Genomic DNA, 18146 nt, shown 5'->3' on the forward strand with positions numbered 1-18146 from the left:
GAAAATGACAAATCAAAAGTCTGAGCTCGTTGATATAATACCCAGATGCTGTATTTCTGCAAAATCCCCCAAATCCAGCAGTTCCTCTCACTATGAAACAGAAGCTAATCAGCTGCAAAAAGCTTCTGTTTCACCAATATTATGTTTGTTAAAGTGTTTGTTTTATTTTTGGCTCACGGTAAATGTGCTCTTTGTGGCTGGTTATCAGGAGCTGGGCCTAATACGCCCTCGTGGCCTGGGGATGGATCCAACACATGAAACCCCGGCAACACAATACTGCATTTAAACCTAGAACGTCACTGAGTAGAGTGCAAACACATTTCACACACTCATGGATATCACTGCTCTTTGTTTTCCATAAGATCCATTAAATATACCCTGGGAAATCTGTGAATATATGAAATCTCTCAATGTTAAAAAACTTCCTCGAGCCGAACCACATACATCCACCAAGTTCTGTCATAATCCGTTCAGTCATATTTCTGCAACGCCGCTAACTACCAGACCCACCGACCAAAACATAACCGCACTGGAAAAACATTGGAAGTAAAGAAAACATGGCTGTCCCGGTTTTAGACTGATTGATTGGACGTAATGAAACGTGTAACGAGCCGTCGTTCTGACAGAGCCTCGTGAACACTGGGAAAACGAGCTCTGCTGTACCGCCTGTCCTCAGACCGAGACGCTCTGCACGGCGCTGACTGGAAATCAATCCACATCGTCTCAGGCCTGCGACGAGGTAACGACAACCACAGTCGGGCGTCGTGAGAAGCGTCCGTCTGCGTGTGGAGGCGCCGGCGGAACAGATACCAGCGGGTTTTCTCCTCGTGTCTGTCAGCGGTTCGATTACGTCACCGTCACCTCATCAGCAGAGATGAGAACAGCAGGAGGACAAGGTCGTCCTCGCTTCATCCGAGAAGCAGGGAGGCAGGGAAATGTGGAAAAGAAAGTACAGACACGACGAAGACTTTCACCACGAGGCAGTTATCCAAGGCTTCTATTACTGACATCCCATCGACTGTAACTATAGAAATAGATTTAGAAGTTAAGCCAATGAAAGTCTACAAGAAAAATTACATTTATAACATTTTCCTCTTTGTCTCAATCTCTAGTTTCAAGTCTTCTTCAATACATCTGATGTTCATTTAGTGCTTTATGATCCATTTACAGTCAAACAGACGATAAAGCACTGTATGCACTGTGTGATTGACAGCTAGTAGCGTCCAATGGGTGCAGAGCTCTCAGTCAGACTCCACCCCCCCTGCTCTTTCAATTACGGTTGTGGCGGCCAAAACCAACATGGCGCTGGACAAGATGCCAAACTAGAGGCTTTGAAATGGCAGCTCACAAACCAACGGGTGACGTCATGGAGGGAAACCCCAAAGTCCAGGACCGGGGGACTTCAATCGCTTCTCTGTTCTGCATTCCTGAGTCTCCAGTGACTGAGGCATGAAATTAAACCATCATAAATTTGATGGGAAAAACCTGGTCCATTGGCAGATGGACACGCGGTCGTGAAGTTACCAAATCAAAATCTGCTGAATGACATCGACGGCGCCGAAAAAAACGACAAATTGAACCAAATTGAATCTTTTCTTGAATCAAAGAAAACGGTCAAATTAAACTGTGTGAATAACTTTTGCACATTTTCCGGGCAAATCCAAGAACCTGGGACACGATCAGATCCCAACCGACGACAGAACTCCCTCCAGAAGCTTTCAGAATTCATTATTCAGCGAGAACGTGTATTGAAACATCAGCTTTAGAGGATTATTGCATCTATCTGATGACGTACCTTCATTTCTTTTAGGTATTTAATCCCCAGGTTTAGTTTTATAAATGCAAATACAATGAAACTTTACCTAGTGACCAATGAAAGGCCTCCTCTCACTCAGGGGTTAATATATATGTAAATGAGCCTTGTAGAAAGTGACAGGAATGCAGCCGCCCGAGCGTTTATCTGTAACATGTCAGTCTACAGGTACAATCTCTCGTCTGTGCGGTATGCGCTGCAGACTGAGCGGCTGAACCAGGTACAATCACACGCATTGTGTGCGTTTCTACCGTCTGCCCGTTGTTCATTGTTCACGGTCTGAAATGTGCAGCGTGCAGCAGTTTACAGCGTCTTTACATTTACAGTAAATAAAGACGCTGCCGTTATGTGAGGTCATTGCAAAGAGGAAGGAAGTGGATTTATAAGCTGATGCACTGTTTAGTGATAATAGACGAACTCCACATGACAGGTAGGTTCTTTAAGTCTTGCATTTAGCTTGATGTGCATGTTTGTTACTATAACTTTGAAAGATACAGACTGTGCCTCCTGCGAAAGCATCATATCATCAATATCACTTCAGCTGTTTTGTCCATGTCTCTGTTTGAGGAACAAGGCAGAGAATGGAGAAGGAACCAAAGTCCTGCAGGGCTGATGAACCTGGAAAGCGACACCGGACTGAGCCCAGACTTCCAAACAAATCAATCACCTTAAAGTAAACAAGCTGAACGAATGTTTCGAACACACAGTGTGAGTTAGGGTCCGTTAGTCATAACACCTCGGGTCTCTCTTCAGTCAAGTTCAGCCAAACCAGAAGATAAGAATCCGGCACGTTCGTGGTAATGGAGAACGTTTATGAACACGTCAGGGGCGATGAACGTCAGACTACCGAGCGATTCACTTCAGCTGCAGACCTTTTCTTTTCATCAGCCTTCACCAAGTTCATTAACTGCTTTAAAAACTGAGGTCGAAAAGCAAAGCTCGGTCAACAACGTTCACGGGATAAAACAAGAAGATGTTCGAACATTCGGTCGAGAAACTAATCAGAGAAGGAGGGAAACCAGACACAGACAGGAAGTCAAGTGCACTGAAGGTCAAAAGCATCAAATAAAATAATAAGAATCCAAAAACTAAACTCAAGGAAAACAACAAAGTCCATAAACGCAACGATGAGTCCAACTAAAGATGCACAAAGAAACAAAACCGTCCCAAACACATACGAGGTCACAACAAAGCGTCCGATCAAGGGTCTTCAGGCAGAATCAACTTTGTGTTTCTGTGTTTTTGAGAAATCAGTGAGTACGCAGGTCTTCTCCTGTGAAGCTGAAAACAAGTCATACAATGCAAATTAAAGCAGACAGAGAATAATGCAAATGGGAGATCTACGTCTGGACGATATCCGTTTCTTATAAACAACTTGTGTTTATGTCTGGCTCTGCTGCAGCGGGTTTTACTTAAGTTCACTGAAAAGTTTACAGAGCTCAGAATCTGACACTGAATGACGCGGTGGGGCCACGTCAGAGCTCACGGTTTATTTTACCACGCAGCGCACCTTGCTGGTGTCACACAGGGGTCAGTGTCAACGGAACAGTGTGTGTGTGTGTGTGTGTGTGTGTGTGTGTGTGTGTGTGTGTGTGTGTGTGTCAGAGAGCAACAGCCAAGGCTTCACAAAAACCATCGGTCTTAGGTAATTCACTTAAAATCTGCTGAACTTTATATGTGGTGAGAAGTTCTTCTGGCGTGAGGTAAAACAGGAAAGTGTGTGGTAAGGATGGCAATTAACTGTGTGTGTGTTCGTTTGTGTGTGTGTGTGTGTGTGTGTGTGTGTGTGTGTGTGTGTGTGTGTGTGTTCGTGTGTGTGTGTGTCTGACTGGTATGAAACAACATTGCATCACCTGGCATCTATTTTGCGGAACACGGGCGAGTGAAGGCGGCTCCACGTGTCGCAGCTGCAGCAGTTAAACGACTCCCCTTGACTTTCTTAATGATGAATTACAATAATATTTAAATGTGGCCCCCCCCCCCCCGGGGCCGATGGTTGCCAAATAAAGTCGAACCCGGGTATTAGACACCGACCGTTAGTTTGCGTCAGAGACCGAAACCAGAACTGAGAGCGTGATGATTGGATTCACACTCATCACATGCACAGACACACACATTTAAATTAATTATCACGTTGTTCCATAAGTTAATAATAAACTCTTTGCTGAACATCTAAAATCTCTACATGAATTTTAAAAGGTGATGTGTGAACGTTGTGTTCACAGCTTGTTTCTGCCGCCCCCAGGTGGGCAAAAATCACTAATTGCAGGTTTAAGTGTAACTTATTTTCTTATTCTAAAATAGACTAAATAGATTTTATTAATTATTTTACATATTTGTATCTTGTTTGACTTGTTAATAATTAATTAGTTTACTTGTTGCATGAGTGAGGACAGTAAACGTGTTATCTGCTGAGTTTATTCTGAATCCTGTCCGCCTGCCGCAGACGGTAAATTCTTTACGGATGTCGCATTGACACGTTAGCTTCATTTTTGTATGATAGGAATAATTGGAGAATCTTTTTAAGCTTCTAAAAGCTCGAAGGTTTCCCTGGATTCTGAAAACTGCAACAGGCTAGAAGTGGGAAGGTTTCATACTCAGTCAACATCTGGTAAATCAGACCCAACAAACACAGAGAAACTCTTCCACTGGAAGCCTGCAGGTAAACCCCGTCACCGTCAGCTCTTCCACTCAACACCGCAGGGCAGGTGTTCAACATCTGCACGAGCTACAGAGAAACCTCCGACTGATGCACAGGGACCGAGCACATTCGTCTGTGTCGGCGCTTCAGTCGGAGCGGAACCATAAACAGCTTCGATTGGGAGAAAACATCAGTTCCTTAAATTGCCTTTTCCACATAAATGTGCGTCTCAGTGCGTCCTGCAGGCTGCGCTGTGTCTGCAGGCCCCCTGAGCGATGGCAGACACGTTGAGAGACGACACTACAAAGTGGGAAACGTTGTGAATGTTAGAAAAAAATGAATATAATAAAGGGCCCTTTCTTTTACTCGTCGCTAACAGCAAACATTCGCGGAGCGTCGTCTGAACACCATCAATCCACCGCGTCTGCCATCTGGTTCCAGTCGGCCTGGGAGCGGATTACAGACAAGAAAGAAGCTTCTCGCCCGACATGTGGTTTCCACCTAAACCTCTTCACCTGCTTCTCTTCAGAGACAGCAAACCACAAGCTGTGACCTGCACTCCCCCCCCCCCCCCCCCCCCCCCCCACCACCACCACCACCACCGCTGTGTGTGCGCTGCAGGGACGGTTACACCACACGCGCCTGGTTAAAGCCGGCTAATGGGCTCCAGACCAGTGCTCGCCAAGCGCCGAGGAAAAAAGATCTCGTTTCATTGGATGCAGATGCCTGGTTGTGGATCTGGTGTTACATTGGCGGTGACATCATGAGCTCACCTCGCTGACAGAGCACGAGAGTCTCTGTGACACGGCCGGCGCCGGGCTCTGGATCTGGTTTGACTCCAGGGTTTGGTGAGGATGAATTCGGCTGCCTGAGGTCAAAATCTCCCACATACATCTTACACATCAGAGTCTGTCAAGTAAAAACACTTTGTATAAACCAAACTTGCCAGAAAAATGAGCACTTGAACATCATCAGTGTGATAAGAACTTACAAGGACTTTTTAATTTGGTTCATGTACCATCTACTAACATGGAGAAGGCGTGTTTAATGACCTATACTGCAGCCGGCCACCAGGGGGCAATCAAGTTGATTTGGCTCCACTTTTTTGAGGAGTTGTCGTGTCGGCCATCTTTATATATAGTCCAAAGAGTGTATTTAAAGATGGATGACGCTTCCTCCCACGACCCAGAAATGAAGCCAGAATATCCTACATTTGGTCTATACTCCAACCAGCCACCAGGGGGCCCTTGAAACGCTTCGGCCTCTTCGTGTACAGTGGATGTTGTAATCTCACTGTCACTCGCAGAATGTTCTGTCTCATATTCTGCTCGGGTTTCACTGTATCTGCAGAAATCACAAAGCCCCTCGTGAGCTCAGTTACATCTGGAACTGAGGAAACCAGTTTAATAACAATAACAGTGACAGAGTCAACCCGGAGGGGGGGGGGGCTCTGCTCGCTGAAGGTTTACACAAGGTTTTCACACTCCGCCATCTACAGTGACTCTGTGCAAACACACAGTGAAGGCATTCAACACACTGGACTCCATCAACGCGCCGCAGGACTCGTCACTTGTCACCTCACAGCTCGGATCCCAACTCTCAGACGTCTCGAACACGCAGACAGAGCGTAACACAGACAGAGAGAGGACATGTGATAAAATACACAAACTACGTGTGGTTTGATGAATCCAGACGTGAAACACTCGGGGCCGCCTGGCAACGCTCCAACCTGCGATTCAACTCCGACAGAACACGGCTGGATTTAACGTCCAGGACAAAGTGAACCTGGAGGTTTCGCTGCGTCAACAGATCCAGACGCTGAAAACACGGATGAGACAACACAGTTGGCCGCGGAGGCCGATGTGACGCTGTGATTAACAGAATGTGCTTGGCCCAGTAAAAACATTCCATGGGATTTAATAAGAGCAGATGAGTTTTGGCTTCGTGTGTTCGCCACATGTGGTTTAAAAGAAATTAAGAAAAACATTTTGTGATGCATCCAAACGGGAACCTCAGCTTTTAAATATGTTCATCAATAGACGTCAGGGCTGGTTGTGTGTGATTTAATGCATCAGACGTGAGTTGAAGAAGATCTGGCAGCTTTGGATTAATTGGTGAAGATGCACGTGGAGAATCAAGGTCAGAGACAGATGTGGAGCTGATGTTGATCACGATGTATCGGCTGATAAATTAAATCTAAAATAAAGCAATGATTGTGAGGGATTCATTTATGCTGCCATTGCGTACGAAAAAGAGACGCGTCCTCGTTGGCTGTAACGCAACACATCCACTAGAGGGCAGCGCAGGCGGGAGAGTTTTCCGACAACAAACATGGCGACAGTGGAGGAGGTTGAGTTAACGAACTTTTCTATTATATACGAAAGACGCCTGTAATTTTCTAACCAACTCGCAAAGTCTATCCTCAAAAAGTTATAGCCACGAGTCCTTTGACTATTGGTTACACTGCTCCCCCCCCCCCGTGGTTGCTGGTGGTCCTGCTTTGTTTTGACAGTTTCCTCCGTGTCCTCATAGCTTTTAGAAAACATGTTCAAATACCGACAATGAGCTTCGTCTGTTTCCAAACACGCATCTCAGGCTGAATAAATGAGCCTTAAAGACGTCGTTATCGACCTGATGACAGAGGAATGTAATTGAGGCTAAATAAGAATAGAAAACAGATAGAAGCAAGTTTATAGAACTAAGGGAAATTGTTAGGATATAAGTCTTTATATCCCAACATGTCTTGATCCGGCTCTAACGTGGCTGCAATGACATAAGTTCATAAGTTCATTGTGGTTTTTTATTACGAGACTTTTTAATGATGAATAAACATCAGTAAGTTGGTTCAAATAACAAATGTGCTTTCTTTGAATTGAGAAGCTGAGGAAGAGACGTTAAACGCAGCTGATCCGTAGTGAAGCCAGCTGAGGCCTTATTGTTTCATCGTGGTCTGAGTTTCAATCTCGTGTTCACTCCATTAGCAGAGAGGAATGAAAGATAATAAAGAGCTGCAGCTCGAGCGTTCGACTGACTGAGAGTGGAAGCGGAGGATTTTCATCAGGACCCAGAATGCACTGAGAAAATGACGTGGGGAGCATTTAATGTTGTGGTTTCTCTTCATGTTACAGAATATTGGCTTCGGTCGATATCGTGAGGATCCAGGTTTCACAGTTTTACCTTTATACGTATATCTGTTGATTATGGATTTTCTTTACATAAATTGATCATCAGTGTTCCCAATATTCTGCATTTTCTTTCTCCTCACTTGGTTTTGTACAGTAACACTATAGTTGTCTATTTATAAGTACCTACACTAAAAGAAATGTAAAACAACATACTTTAATTCTGATACTGATGTCAGAATCCTGGATATAACTGTATTCAAATGAGTTTAAAAACAGCCTAAACAGAAAACATCCTTTTCATTAAAAAGTATTTTATCTAAAATTAAGGTTTTTGCCCTTTATTTTGTTTTATTTTTTGTTTTAAAATGTAAAGAACCAGGTTGAATTCAAATTACTGTAAAATGTAAATCTACCTTCAGCAGGAAAAGTTCCTTTAAGTTGCAAAAAGTACCTGCTGCAGTTTTCATTCAATTCATGAAATTATGTGATAAAACAAAAGTACCATGTTCACTCTGCACATGCATTTTTTAAATGAGGCTCAAATCTACTTTAAACAATAAGAACTTAAGGAACAACTTTCTGTCAGTTGCAGAAAGTCTCTGCAGCATCTTGCCTGGTTTCACTTGTGTGTTTTAAAATAAAGCTCCATGCTTATTCTGCACACGTTGTTATCAATGACAGATGTGAGGCCCCATGTGCAGTGTGTGTGGGGGGGGCACCTCTCCTACCTGTGTGCAGCATCCCGGAGCCGGACTCCCCCTCCTCATCCTCCGGAGTCTCCTCGGCCGAGGAGGTGCTCGTCGTCAAGAGGCAGAAAACACAAAGCATCCAGGTGAAGGAGCAGCGGGACATCTTCCTCACTCTGAATCAACGTTCTTTAAAAGTAAAGTTTCAGGACATGCAAAGACTCAGAGACTCAAAGCTCCACTTCAGTGAAAATAAAAATAAACCTGAGGATCGAACTTTGCTGTTTAAAGTGTGAGGCTCCAGCAGGAGATGGGACACATCCTCTCTTCACCTCCTCCTCTTCCTCACCTCCTCCTTCTCACCGAGCTGCAGCTTCTCTCCTCCAGCTGCCAGTGATGTCAGCACACCAGGCAACCAGGCCACGCCCCCCCTCCTCTCTCTGTTGTGGACCAATTAAAACCCTGGACTGCCTCCACCTCTGTTTCAAAGCTGGTCTGCAGCTGGATTGTAAAATGTTCACTTTCATCCACATGTGATCCATTTTAATTGAGAGATTGATTATTGCTGCTGTTATTTGACGACATCGATTAAACTGAGTGAGATCGTCCCTCTTAAATAACGGTGAATTCAATAAAGTTCAACTCTGTCGTCATTCGTGTTGACACGATTCTGAAGTAACTACGTCCATCCGTCCATCGCACAGGCTGTTTGTAAAGATGGACGACATGACGACTCCCAAAAGTGAAGCCAAACAACTCGATCGCCCCCTGGTGGATGGCTGCAGAAAGGTCATGAGCCCCGCCTCCTTCTTAAAGCGTTTCTGCTTCTGATAACTTTTGGTTTGGGGTAAAACGTCGATGAACGATTAGACATCCAAACCGCGGCTTCATCCCCGTCCCTGCGAACACTGGAGGATGTGGGAACACTTTCCACTGGTTTGTTTCTGTATATTGGGAAATTTGAGATGTATTGTCCAACTTTACATTCAGTCCATCCATCTAATGTTTTGAGGGATTGCAGGTTGTGCAAAAAAAGGTTTAAATATAATAATCGGAGCAATTCCAATATGATCCGCATTATTTGAGCTCGGCCCTAATTATTCAAGTAATTTATTACGTAAAAACTTTCAGGGCTTAAACTGTAAACCGATCTCATCAGTCATAAGTCCTTAACTGACCAATCAGCATGCATTAACAGAACGCTATGAATTAACTTCCTGTACGAAAGAAGGGACATTAGTATTTCGTGTATTTGAATTCTGATATATAACCAATTCTATATTTTCAAAAATTAAAATACGATTGTCTCGTTGTCTAGAAGAAGGTGTGAATGGTTATTTTAGCCGTTCAGTTAAACCGGCTTAATTCAATGTGAAAAAAAAACAACACAGCTCTAATCATGAGAGACATTTCAATACAAATATTACACAATCTGCATCATGTCATTTCATAATACCTCTTTATTCAAGGACTTATATTCATACAAAATCTATAGGTCCAGTCAAAGTGACCGTGGGAGAGACAGTCAACAGATCAGGCAGCGAAGGACTCGGTCGGACTCTCCCCTCAGGGAAAAAGCCTCGTTTCCACTTTGGAGGTTCTCTCGTAAAATCGTATTCAAGCTTGTGTTTGTCTTTTTTTTTTTCTTCTTAAAACCTGAAACTGATACTTGTGTGTTTAGAGAAGCAGAAAAAACACAACCAGGAAACAAATCGTACAAATCGTGGACTTAATGAAGTTTGAACAATGCCTCTTTTTCTTTTTTTTTTATGACATGCACATTTTCATCTCAGAACATGCAAACAGGACATGTCCAGAAGGGGGAGCCACCGTGCACCTTGTGAGAGGACTTGTTTATTATCGGGCTCGTTGAAAATGTAGAATCAGTTTTTTTTTTTATTAATGCACAACGAGAATCTGTGTTCCAGTCTTAGTTCACAGCAACGCTACGAGCCGCCTGCTTCAAAGTCTCAAACGTCTCGGTTTAGATGATCCATCACATATGTTGCACAGATATGAGACCACAGGAAGTAAATTAAAACATCAGGGAACTAATCAGATTTGGATCTAATCATATTTGCAAATAATTCACGTGTTCTTTAACCTACTCAGACATAAACCGGGAGAATATGAGCATCAAGACATCAGGTTAATCTAATCTGTACTTTGATTCAAATTTACAAACAACGATAGATTATCTCTGAACAGATGTAAAAAAATAAATATCTTTAAAACTCTCAAATATTTGAGAAATGATCAAATAAAAAATGTTTCATGTAAAAAAATGTCAAACTTGCACTAATAATGTTTGAATTGTTAACTTGGCCAAAATTTAATTAAAATCAGTTCATGGAGTTCTGCTCCTCAAAGGTTACGACAAAGTGTTTTCGATCGCCCCCTGGTGGCTGGCTGCAGTATAGGCCTCCTCGATTTTAGAGGGTAGATCACACAGTTAAATAAACTTTACTCAAAGGTGGTTTCTGTCTGTTTAGGTAATTATTTATATGTTCCAGTAAGTTTGGTTTTAATCAGTTATTTGATGCTATTAAAAAACGTGGTGAAATGTCCTGATAGACAAATGAGACTGAGCTGTGATTGGTCGATCAGGTGTCTCAGCGGGACATCCGTATGCAGGACATTTTGGCTTCATTTCTGGATGGCGGCAGGAAGTGGAGGTGTGTCTCTCTCTCTCTCCCTCCCTCTACAGAATATTAGAAAGCTCATCCTTGAAGCAGATACTGTACGTTGTCGTGCCAGGTGGGAATGTGTCGCGTTAGCCTGACAAGCTAACGGTCATTAGCGGAACGACATCTGGCAGAAGTGCAGCCTCTGGTCTGGCAGTAACATCTGTTTGCAGCTGGTTCAGTTTCATCCTTTTGTGACTCGACCCAAAAATCTGACATCTGGTTCCGTTGACGAGCTTCAGAATCCAGTGATAATTATTTAAAAACACAACTAGACCCAAGTCTGGAGAGAACACAGCTTTATATCTGGGGCGGTTCTATCCGGCGTCATGCAGTCAACCTTCCAACCTCAAAAACACGCGTGAGCTTCCATACGAGTTTGTGTGTTTTTCTGTACATCACATATGAAATATTTACAATTTACAACTCTTCACACGTTAAAATGTAAAATTTGGTCACAGTCGCACTAAAGCCTGAACCTGGAGATTCCAGAGGGTTAAAGCTACAGGGCAGATGAAGTGTCGTCTTGTTGCATAGCCCTACGTGAAGTCAACAGTCAGCAGCAACAACACAACTCTTTGCCGTCGCCGACAAACCCTCGCACAATACTGCTCTCGTTGGAAAGAGGTGAGAAGGAGAAGGGAAACCCGTGGGATCTGGGGCAAATATGGCAGAGGTGACATATACTGGATTATTATTATTATTATTATTAATCAGAAAAAAATGGCACTTTCCTCGATTTAGAGACGATTTCTACCAACGTCGTGGCAGCGTGTTTGAAAGAGAAAGGCAAATACTTACCACACATCCCGAAGCAAAAGTACAGACACTATTTTTTTGACATGTTCAAGACCCTGCATGCACTACATTGCTTACTTTGCATCTGATTTACCTACCACAACGTTTTTTTTAGTACAAAAAAGTGTTTTGTTAGTGTTTTTTTTTTTTTTTTTTGCATTCTGTCCTTTAAAACCAGATTCAAACAACAAGCAGCTTTGTTCCGTCCGCTGGTTTCTCGGCCGCGTACGTCGCTCTCACCTCATCCCACAGCCAGGCGGCGCCCCAGTCCACCTGGGAAAACGAGGCACTTGGTTTTCAGCCACATGAAGTCAGAAAATGATCTAGTCCCTATACGTGCGCTCCAGAAATCTACATCTGGTTCGATTTACCCCCCAAAAAAACGGGATCGTTAAAAACTCGGCTCTACTTCTACTCTCACCGATCCCTGTGATTTCTGTCACATTAATTACCGGGTCCATTAAGTGTTGGAAATTTAAGACCGAAATAAATTGGCTCTTGACGTCAGAATTGGTCAAAACCCTGAACAGCTGAAGAAGAAGAAATAAAATGTTTTAAAAAAAGAGGAACATAATTTGGTGGTAGCATCAATATGATCAAGTTTTAACTCTTGTCGAACCGACATGGCAAACGTAAACAAAACAAAACGAACAATAACGATAAGAACGTTGTTGACACCAGGAATGAGTTTGTAGTTTTTTTTTTTGAATAAGGGAAATTTGGCTTTTGTCTTCTGCTCCAACACTGATTTTACTGGCCAAGGCAAAAATACTTAAGGGTCTTCACATGTGCTATGATTTCAGTGCAAGTCAAGGGGGGTACAAAACGTCCTCAGAGTCTTTTGTTGATATATAAAAAAGGGGAGTAACACTACAAAGCTGGAATGATTTCTGATCCCCTTTTACAGCACTTTCCTCTGGCGTTTTCCCTCGGTATCGACCCTCCGGACCCGGCACCAGCACTTAACAGCTCCGACATCGCCCCAAAGTGTTCCACCAGGTTAGCACCAGTCCTCGTCCTCCCTCTCCCTGAGACTTCCCGTCCCTCTGCTCCCAGGCCCGGACACCGAGCTGACCCCGAGGGTGAAGTGGAACCCGTTTGGCACCACTGCCGCCCGGGCCTGCGTGACGGGCATGGTGGCGGCCGCGGTGGCAGTTCCGTGTGAAGCAGAGGCTGTGGTTGAGGCAGTGGTTCTGGCAGAGCGGGCCCCTGACCCGTGGCTGCTCACGGCGTCCTGCAAGTCCTCCCTCTCCTCAAGGAGGGCCTGTCGAGAAGCGTCCTGCAGCTGCCGGTTTAAATAAGGGTCCGAACCGATGCGGGTGACCGGTATCGGGGACTCGTTGTGGTCCACGTATAAGCGGTCGTGCTCTGAAAGGCCACGGCTGAAGCGAGTCTGGTGCCCTTTTGTGGAGTTGCTGGCACCGGACGGGAGAGGTGAGGAGTTGGCGGTCTTGTAGGTCACGGCAGGACGAGGGGTGAGGGGCGTCTGGGGCAGCTGCCTGCGACTACGGCCCGGCGTGCTGGAACCAGAGGGGAGCGTCCCAGCGCCCGCTTTGCCCACGTTGCTGCCATACTGAGAAAACAAAATGAGACACAATTACCTCCATCAATCCTTTAGAAACCTGGCGTCCTTTGACAAGTTTTCTAACTCACCTGTTTGAGCAAACCGGCGTCCTGACCCTCACCGGGCGACGTGGATCGGCTGGGGCCGGCCGACCGGGCGTGGCACTGCTCCCTGCTGCCGTAACGCTCACAGGAGTAGTAGCGCTGCTTCTCTCCGGCGGAGGAGTGGTGTCTGCGCTCGTGAGGCCGGCTGCGGTCCCGCTCCCTCGCTCGCTCCCTGGACAAACCTTCGGCTGAAGGGTCGGTGAACGAATCTGGACGAACACATCGTCACATGAAAAGGCACGAAAAGACAAATGGTGGTGAGCAGCTGTCACTTTTATCACAAATCAATTTGCTATAAATAGGATTTCTTGTGATTTTCTTTTACCAATAATCACCTGAATTTAATTGAAAACTGTTTCAAAGAGACACAAAGATCAACTTCACAGTTTCTAAAATCAAGTTTCCTCATCACCTCGTCATGAAAGTGAATATTGATTCTCCTTATTTCATATTATTTAGAGGATTTACAGTTTCCTCCGTGATATTTACAGTTTTTGAAGCGTGAAACACTGAGCCCTGATATTTAATTCCACCTTTTAATTAAAGGGAAATGACTGATCTACAGTAGTTGTACGTGTGTTCCTCTCTGGCCCTTTGGTTTTGGGGCATAAAGCCGAGCACTGTGGTGGAGTCACTTTCTTCTGCGCTGGAATAATTCCAGTTCCCAGATTAAAACTGCGACGACAGAAACACAGAAGCCCATTCATCTTCCTGATGTGTCGGATCGGAGGATGACGAGCTTCGAGGGGCGGACGTCTTCCTCGCTGCGAGGCCGTTTCTCTGGGTTTAATAGACGTGGAGCGGGCGGCTGAATGTTCTGCTGTCTCACCAGAGGTTCCCATAAATCTCCGAGCTGCATCTCCCCGCTGTGGCCTTTTATCTCGGCAGTAAAGTCCAGCTGCTGCCCTCCAGTGTTAACACACACAAAAAACACCCAGTCACCGGCGCTCAGGCTCAGACTCCTCTCGCAGACGAGCTGATGCCAAAGTTTCAGAAGCCTCTCTGACTTTCTTCTTCATTATTTCTGTCTGTCCACTTCCAAATAAAGGCAGAATGTGAAAATGTGAAATTAAAGACGTCTAGGTAGAGATCTTTAAAAGTGAAATGATGTCATGAGTCCAAATCACTTATTTTTGGTTCATCTCAGCAGCAGATGATGTAACTTCAGATACTCTTTTTATTTCTGTACATTTTACACACGACCTCGAAGTTCAGCGAGCGTCAGACGTAGCCTCGTTCATGGCAAACGGCCGAAGACACCGCCGCACCCCCTCAAAGTGTCAGAGGCATTAAAACAAGGGATTTAGATGTAGTGTACAGTGTGTTTATTTGTGTGTTTCTTGGTTTTTAGCCTCCCTCCAGTCGCATGTTGCAGCTCCGAGTTCAGACTGTATGAACGTGACGATCCAGGTCAGGGGGAACAAAGGGACTAAAGAAGAAGAAGAAATAAATCCCCAGCAAAGCAGATTTTCCTCGGCGAGCTGCCGGCTCTGTCTCTCTGGGAATCAGCTGAGGAGCCTGACGTGTTAAATCCCTGCAGCAGAAACCCTGTCGCCCTCTGTGCACAACCTGATCGCGGAATTTTAATCCTATAAAGAATTTGTGCGAGGGAAAGCCCTGCGATCTTTGTGTCTCCGTGAAAGTAAAACCAGATTTCCAATAATCCTTTTAAATAAAGTTAATAGTGATGTGAACATTTCATTTGCGTCTCACCGACGGTGCTGGACGGCTGAACCGACGCGGTCCTGTCCAGCGACTTCTGCTTCTTGTCCTTGTCCTTGTCCCTGCGTCGATGGCAGCGGTGGTGGTGGTGATGGTGGTGGGCTCGGTCCTGACCCGTCGAGGCCTGAGCCAGGCCAAGCCGCTCCAGGTCGTACTCACTCAGCCCGTCCTCATGGTAGAGCTGCGGCGTCAGCGAGGACGCCGAGCGCCTTATGGGACTGAGGTCGACAATCGGCTGCGAGGAGAGAAGGTGGGAGAGGTGTGATGAGAAAGTCGAGCAGAGGAGCGGCTGAGGTGTTTTCACCCAAACCACCTGAGCTGGATCGCCCAAAAATATCCACGACACACACACACACACATGACACAACCACTGGATGGCGACCTCGAGTCTAAAGACGATGTTTAGTCCGTTCTTCTCCAGGAAAATGTGAGAAACGTTCGAGAAGAATGAAAACGTCTCGTTACACAACTTACACAGTTTGTAAGTTAGCAGGCGTCGCTGCTGGAGAACAAAGAAGAGGTGGAGTGTTGTCATTGGCCTTTTGTAATCTGTTATTCCTTTATTGGTCTAAAGTACGGAAATATCTGGATCTTTGATTGTTGTTTCGAGTTTTTACCTTTAAAGATGTTTGCCGCCTGCTCAGTGATTTAAGTTTTTTCATATTTCGAGTGAAAAATGCTTAAAGGATCACGTCTTTCATACACTAGAATGCATGTGATCCATTTTTTTATGTTAAGAAAATATCCTCGTAGCAGCTTCAAGCCTCCAGTGGTATTTTCCCTTCATATTTAACATAGATTCAGATTTATTCTAACAGTTAAATATCCTCTGAGGACACTGACACTCACTCCACCTGATTCTGATCTTTCTGGCCAGTGCAGCTGTCAGGTAACAAACTGATGTGATAGGGAACTGGAACAGCAGCTAAGATACAGCCCCCCCTGCTGGTTACTGAGGAGATTGTAGTAACTTTAAATATATATATATATATATATATATATATATAAAAGATTAAAACCTGTATAATGTGCAATTCAAGATTTAAGGTTCAAGATTTAAGGTTCAAGATGCAAGAACATTATTACTTTATTATACTTTAAATTTACTTTAAGTGTTATCCTCAAATCAAATGGTGCCTCTAGGTTTAAATGGAAAATAAACAAATACAAAAAATAAGCAACTATATAATAAAATATAAACATATGTATGAGAAGCATAAAATAAAGTTCTTCAATCAAAAATATAATTAAACCTAATTATACAGGTGTTGAGGGTTTGATTCCCGATATTTGAAGGTCTCCGATTCTAAAAATGTGTAAAGTCGTAAATTTTAAGGTTTCGGATTCCCTCAATTTATAATATAATATAAAATGTTATATGTTTTTGTTTTAACTATTTGCTCAGATTTGAGTTTTTCGTGCTGTTCCCCTCGTTCCTACCTCACAGTCTCACCTGCAGCTGCAGTCACAGATACAATATCACAACACTGCAAGAAATATTCAAGTTACCACGTTGTTTTATCTAGAATATACAGTCTTAAAATCTTAACTTTTAGATGACACAATAAGAAATAATCATAACTCCCCCTTTTAATTTCAGGGAGGAACAGAGTGGATATTTATGAGCTACTTTGGTTTTGTTTTAGTTTCAGAATAAGATTTTAAGACCGACAGAAACAGTAAATGACAGAAAAGAGGTTGAAAGTTGGTAGTTTAGTGAAAGAAAAGTTATTTCAAAGCAGGAAAGCAGCAGCACTGTCCCTGCCTTGTTTCACAGCCACACACCGACTCACAAAATAACTACACACTACTACTTTACTACATTAACAACACACACACACAACCACATTTCACCAAAAGTGTGTGTGTAACTGTCCAGGGGTTGAATCTGGGTATGGTTTGTGTTTTCTGTTGATTTGTGTGTGTTGCGTTTGCATGGAATGACCAGTGTGTGATGTGAATGTGTCGCAGGGTGTGAGCTCTGCACTGAGATGAGAAGAAACACACACACATGAGAGGAGAGGGGGAAGAGGAGGAGGAGGAGGAGGAGGAAAAGAAAGAGAGAGAGAGAGCGAGAGAGAGGTGGCACAACAGGTGGTACATACTGCCAGGTGGGTCCCAGGGGCGTGGCGAGGGTGGCTCCGCTATCAGACAGCACACACAAGAGGGAGGTGGGCAAAACATTAGCAGTGGGCAGTGGAAAACAGGAAGGACAGAGGAGGAGAGGACGAAGAGGAGGAGAGGAGATGAGGAGGAGGAGAAGAGGAGGAGAAGAGGAGGAGAACAGGAGGAGAACAGGAGAAGGAGAGGAGACGAAGAGGAGGATAATACTGGTGTTATTTACCATTTACTTCTGACTGTAATATATAATCTACAGTGTCCAGCTGTTTTAAGAAATACTTCTGTATTTATATTTATATCCGACTCTAATATGTTATAATATATATAAAGTAAAAAAAAAGAAGTTGATATTTTTATAGATAAAAATATAGAATAATTCCAGGTTTATCCTTGAGAGAGAGAGAGAGAGAGAGAGAGAGAGAGAGAGAGAGAGAGAGATGCATCAAAATGCAACATAAACATACGTGAACATAAGGAAAGCACATGTTACGTGATTGTGCGACAGACAACAACAACACAAAGTGAAGGTGAAAGTGACACAATCCAGGAAACTCAGAGAAAATGAATTTCAGCTACTGTCACGAAATCACGGCAAAAAAAAAGAGACATTTGAAAAGTTAAAAGGATTAAAATCGTCATACAAAACTTGTAGTGTACTGGATCCAAATGGGAAAATTGCTATAAAGATGTATTATAATATGATGAGTTCTAATATCAAAGTTTGTATTTTAATTGAATCGGTAAGTAAACAGAATATAAAGAAGAAGATATTTAACTTCTACTTGCAATCATGTGCTTTATGTATTATTAACAAGATCTGGTTCATAAATTAAGAGCAATTGAATATCAGGAATTTTGATTGTGGACATTACTGTGGATTTAACAAGA

The 18146-nt window shown here is 43.8% G+C and overlaps 2 protein-coding genes across 2 annotated transcripts in view; both read right to left on the bottom strand.

Moving 5' to 3' along the window:
• The window catches only part of si:ch211-196i2.1 (collagen alpha-1(I) chain), a 71465-nt gene extending 62862 nt beyond the window's left edge, over window positions 1-8603 (bottom strand). Inside the window, exon 1 of the mRNA XM_034603246.1 lies at window positions 8308-8603. Within this exon, the coding sequence (XP_034459137.1) occupies window positions 8308-8431 (124 nt within the window). The 5' untranslated portion in view covers window positions 8432-8603. The remainder of the gene's footprint in view (window positions 1-8307) is intronic.
• A 2298-nt stretch (window positions 8604-10901) lies between these two features.
• Window positions 10902-18146, bottom strand: part of cacna1bb (calcium channel, voltage-dependent, N type, alpha 1B subunit, b) — a 95177-nt gene continuing 87932 nt past the window's right edge. The window contains 4 exon segments of the mRNA XM_034603245.1: window positions 10902-13320; window positions 13401-13624; window positions 15129-15372; window positions 17243-17281. Coding sequence (XP_034459136.1) covers window positions 12748-13320; window positions 13401-13624; window positions 15129-15372; window positions 17243-17281 — 1080 coding nt within the window. The 3' untranslated portion in view covers window positions 10902-12747.

Source organism: Hippoglossus hippoglossus, chromosome 12 (assembly GCF_009819705.1).
Source record: "Hippoglossus hippoglossus isolate fHipHip1 chromosome 12, fHipHip1.pri, whole genome shotgun sequence".
NCBI lineage: Eukaryota > Metazoa > Chordata > Actinopteri > Pleuronectiformes > Pleuronectidae > Hippoglossus > Hippoglossus hippoglossus.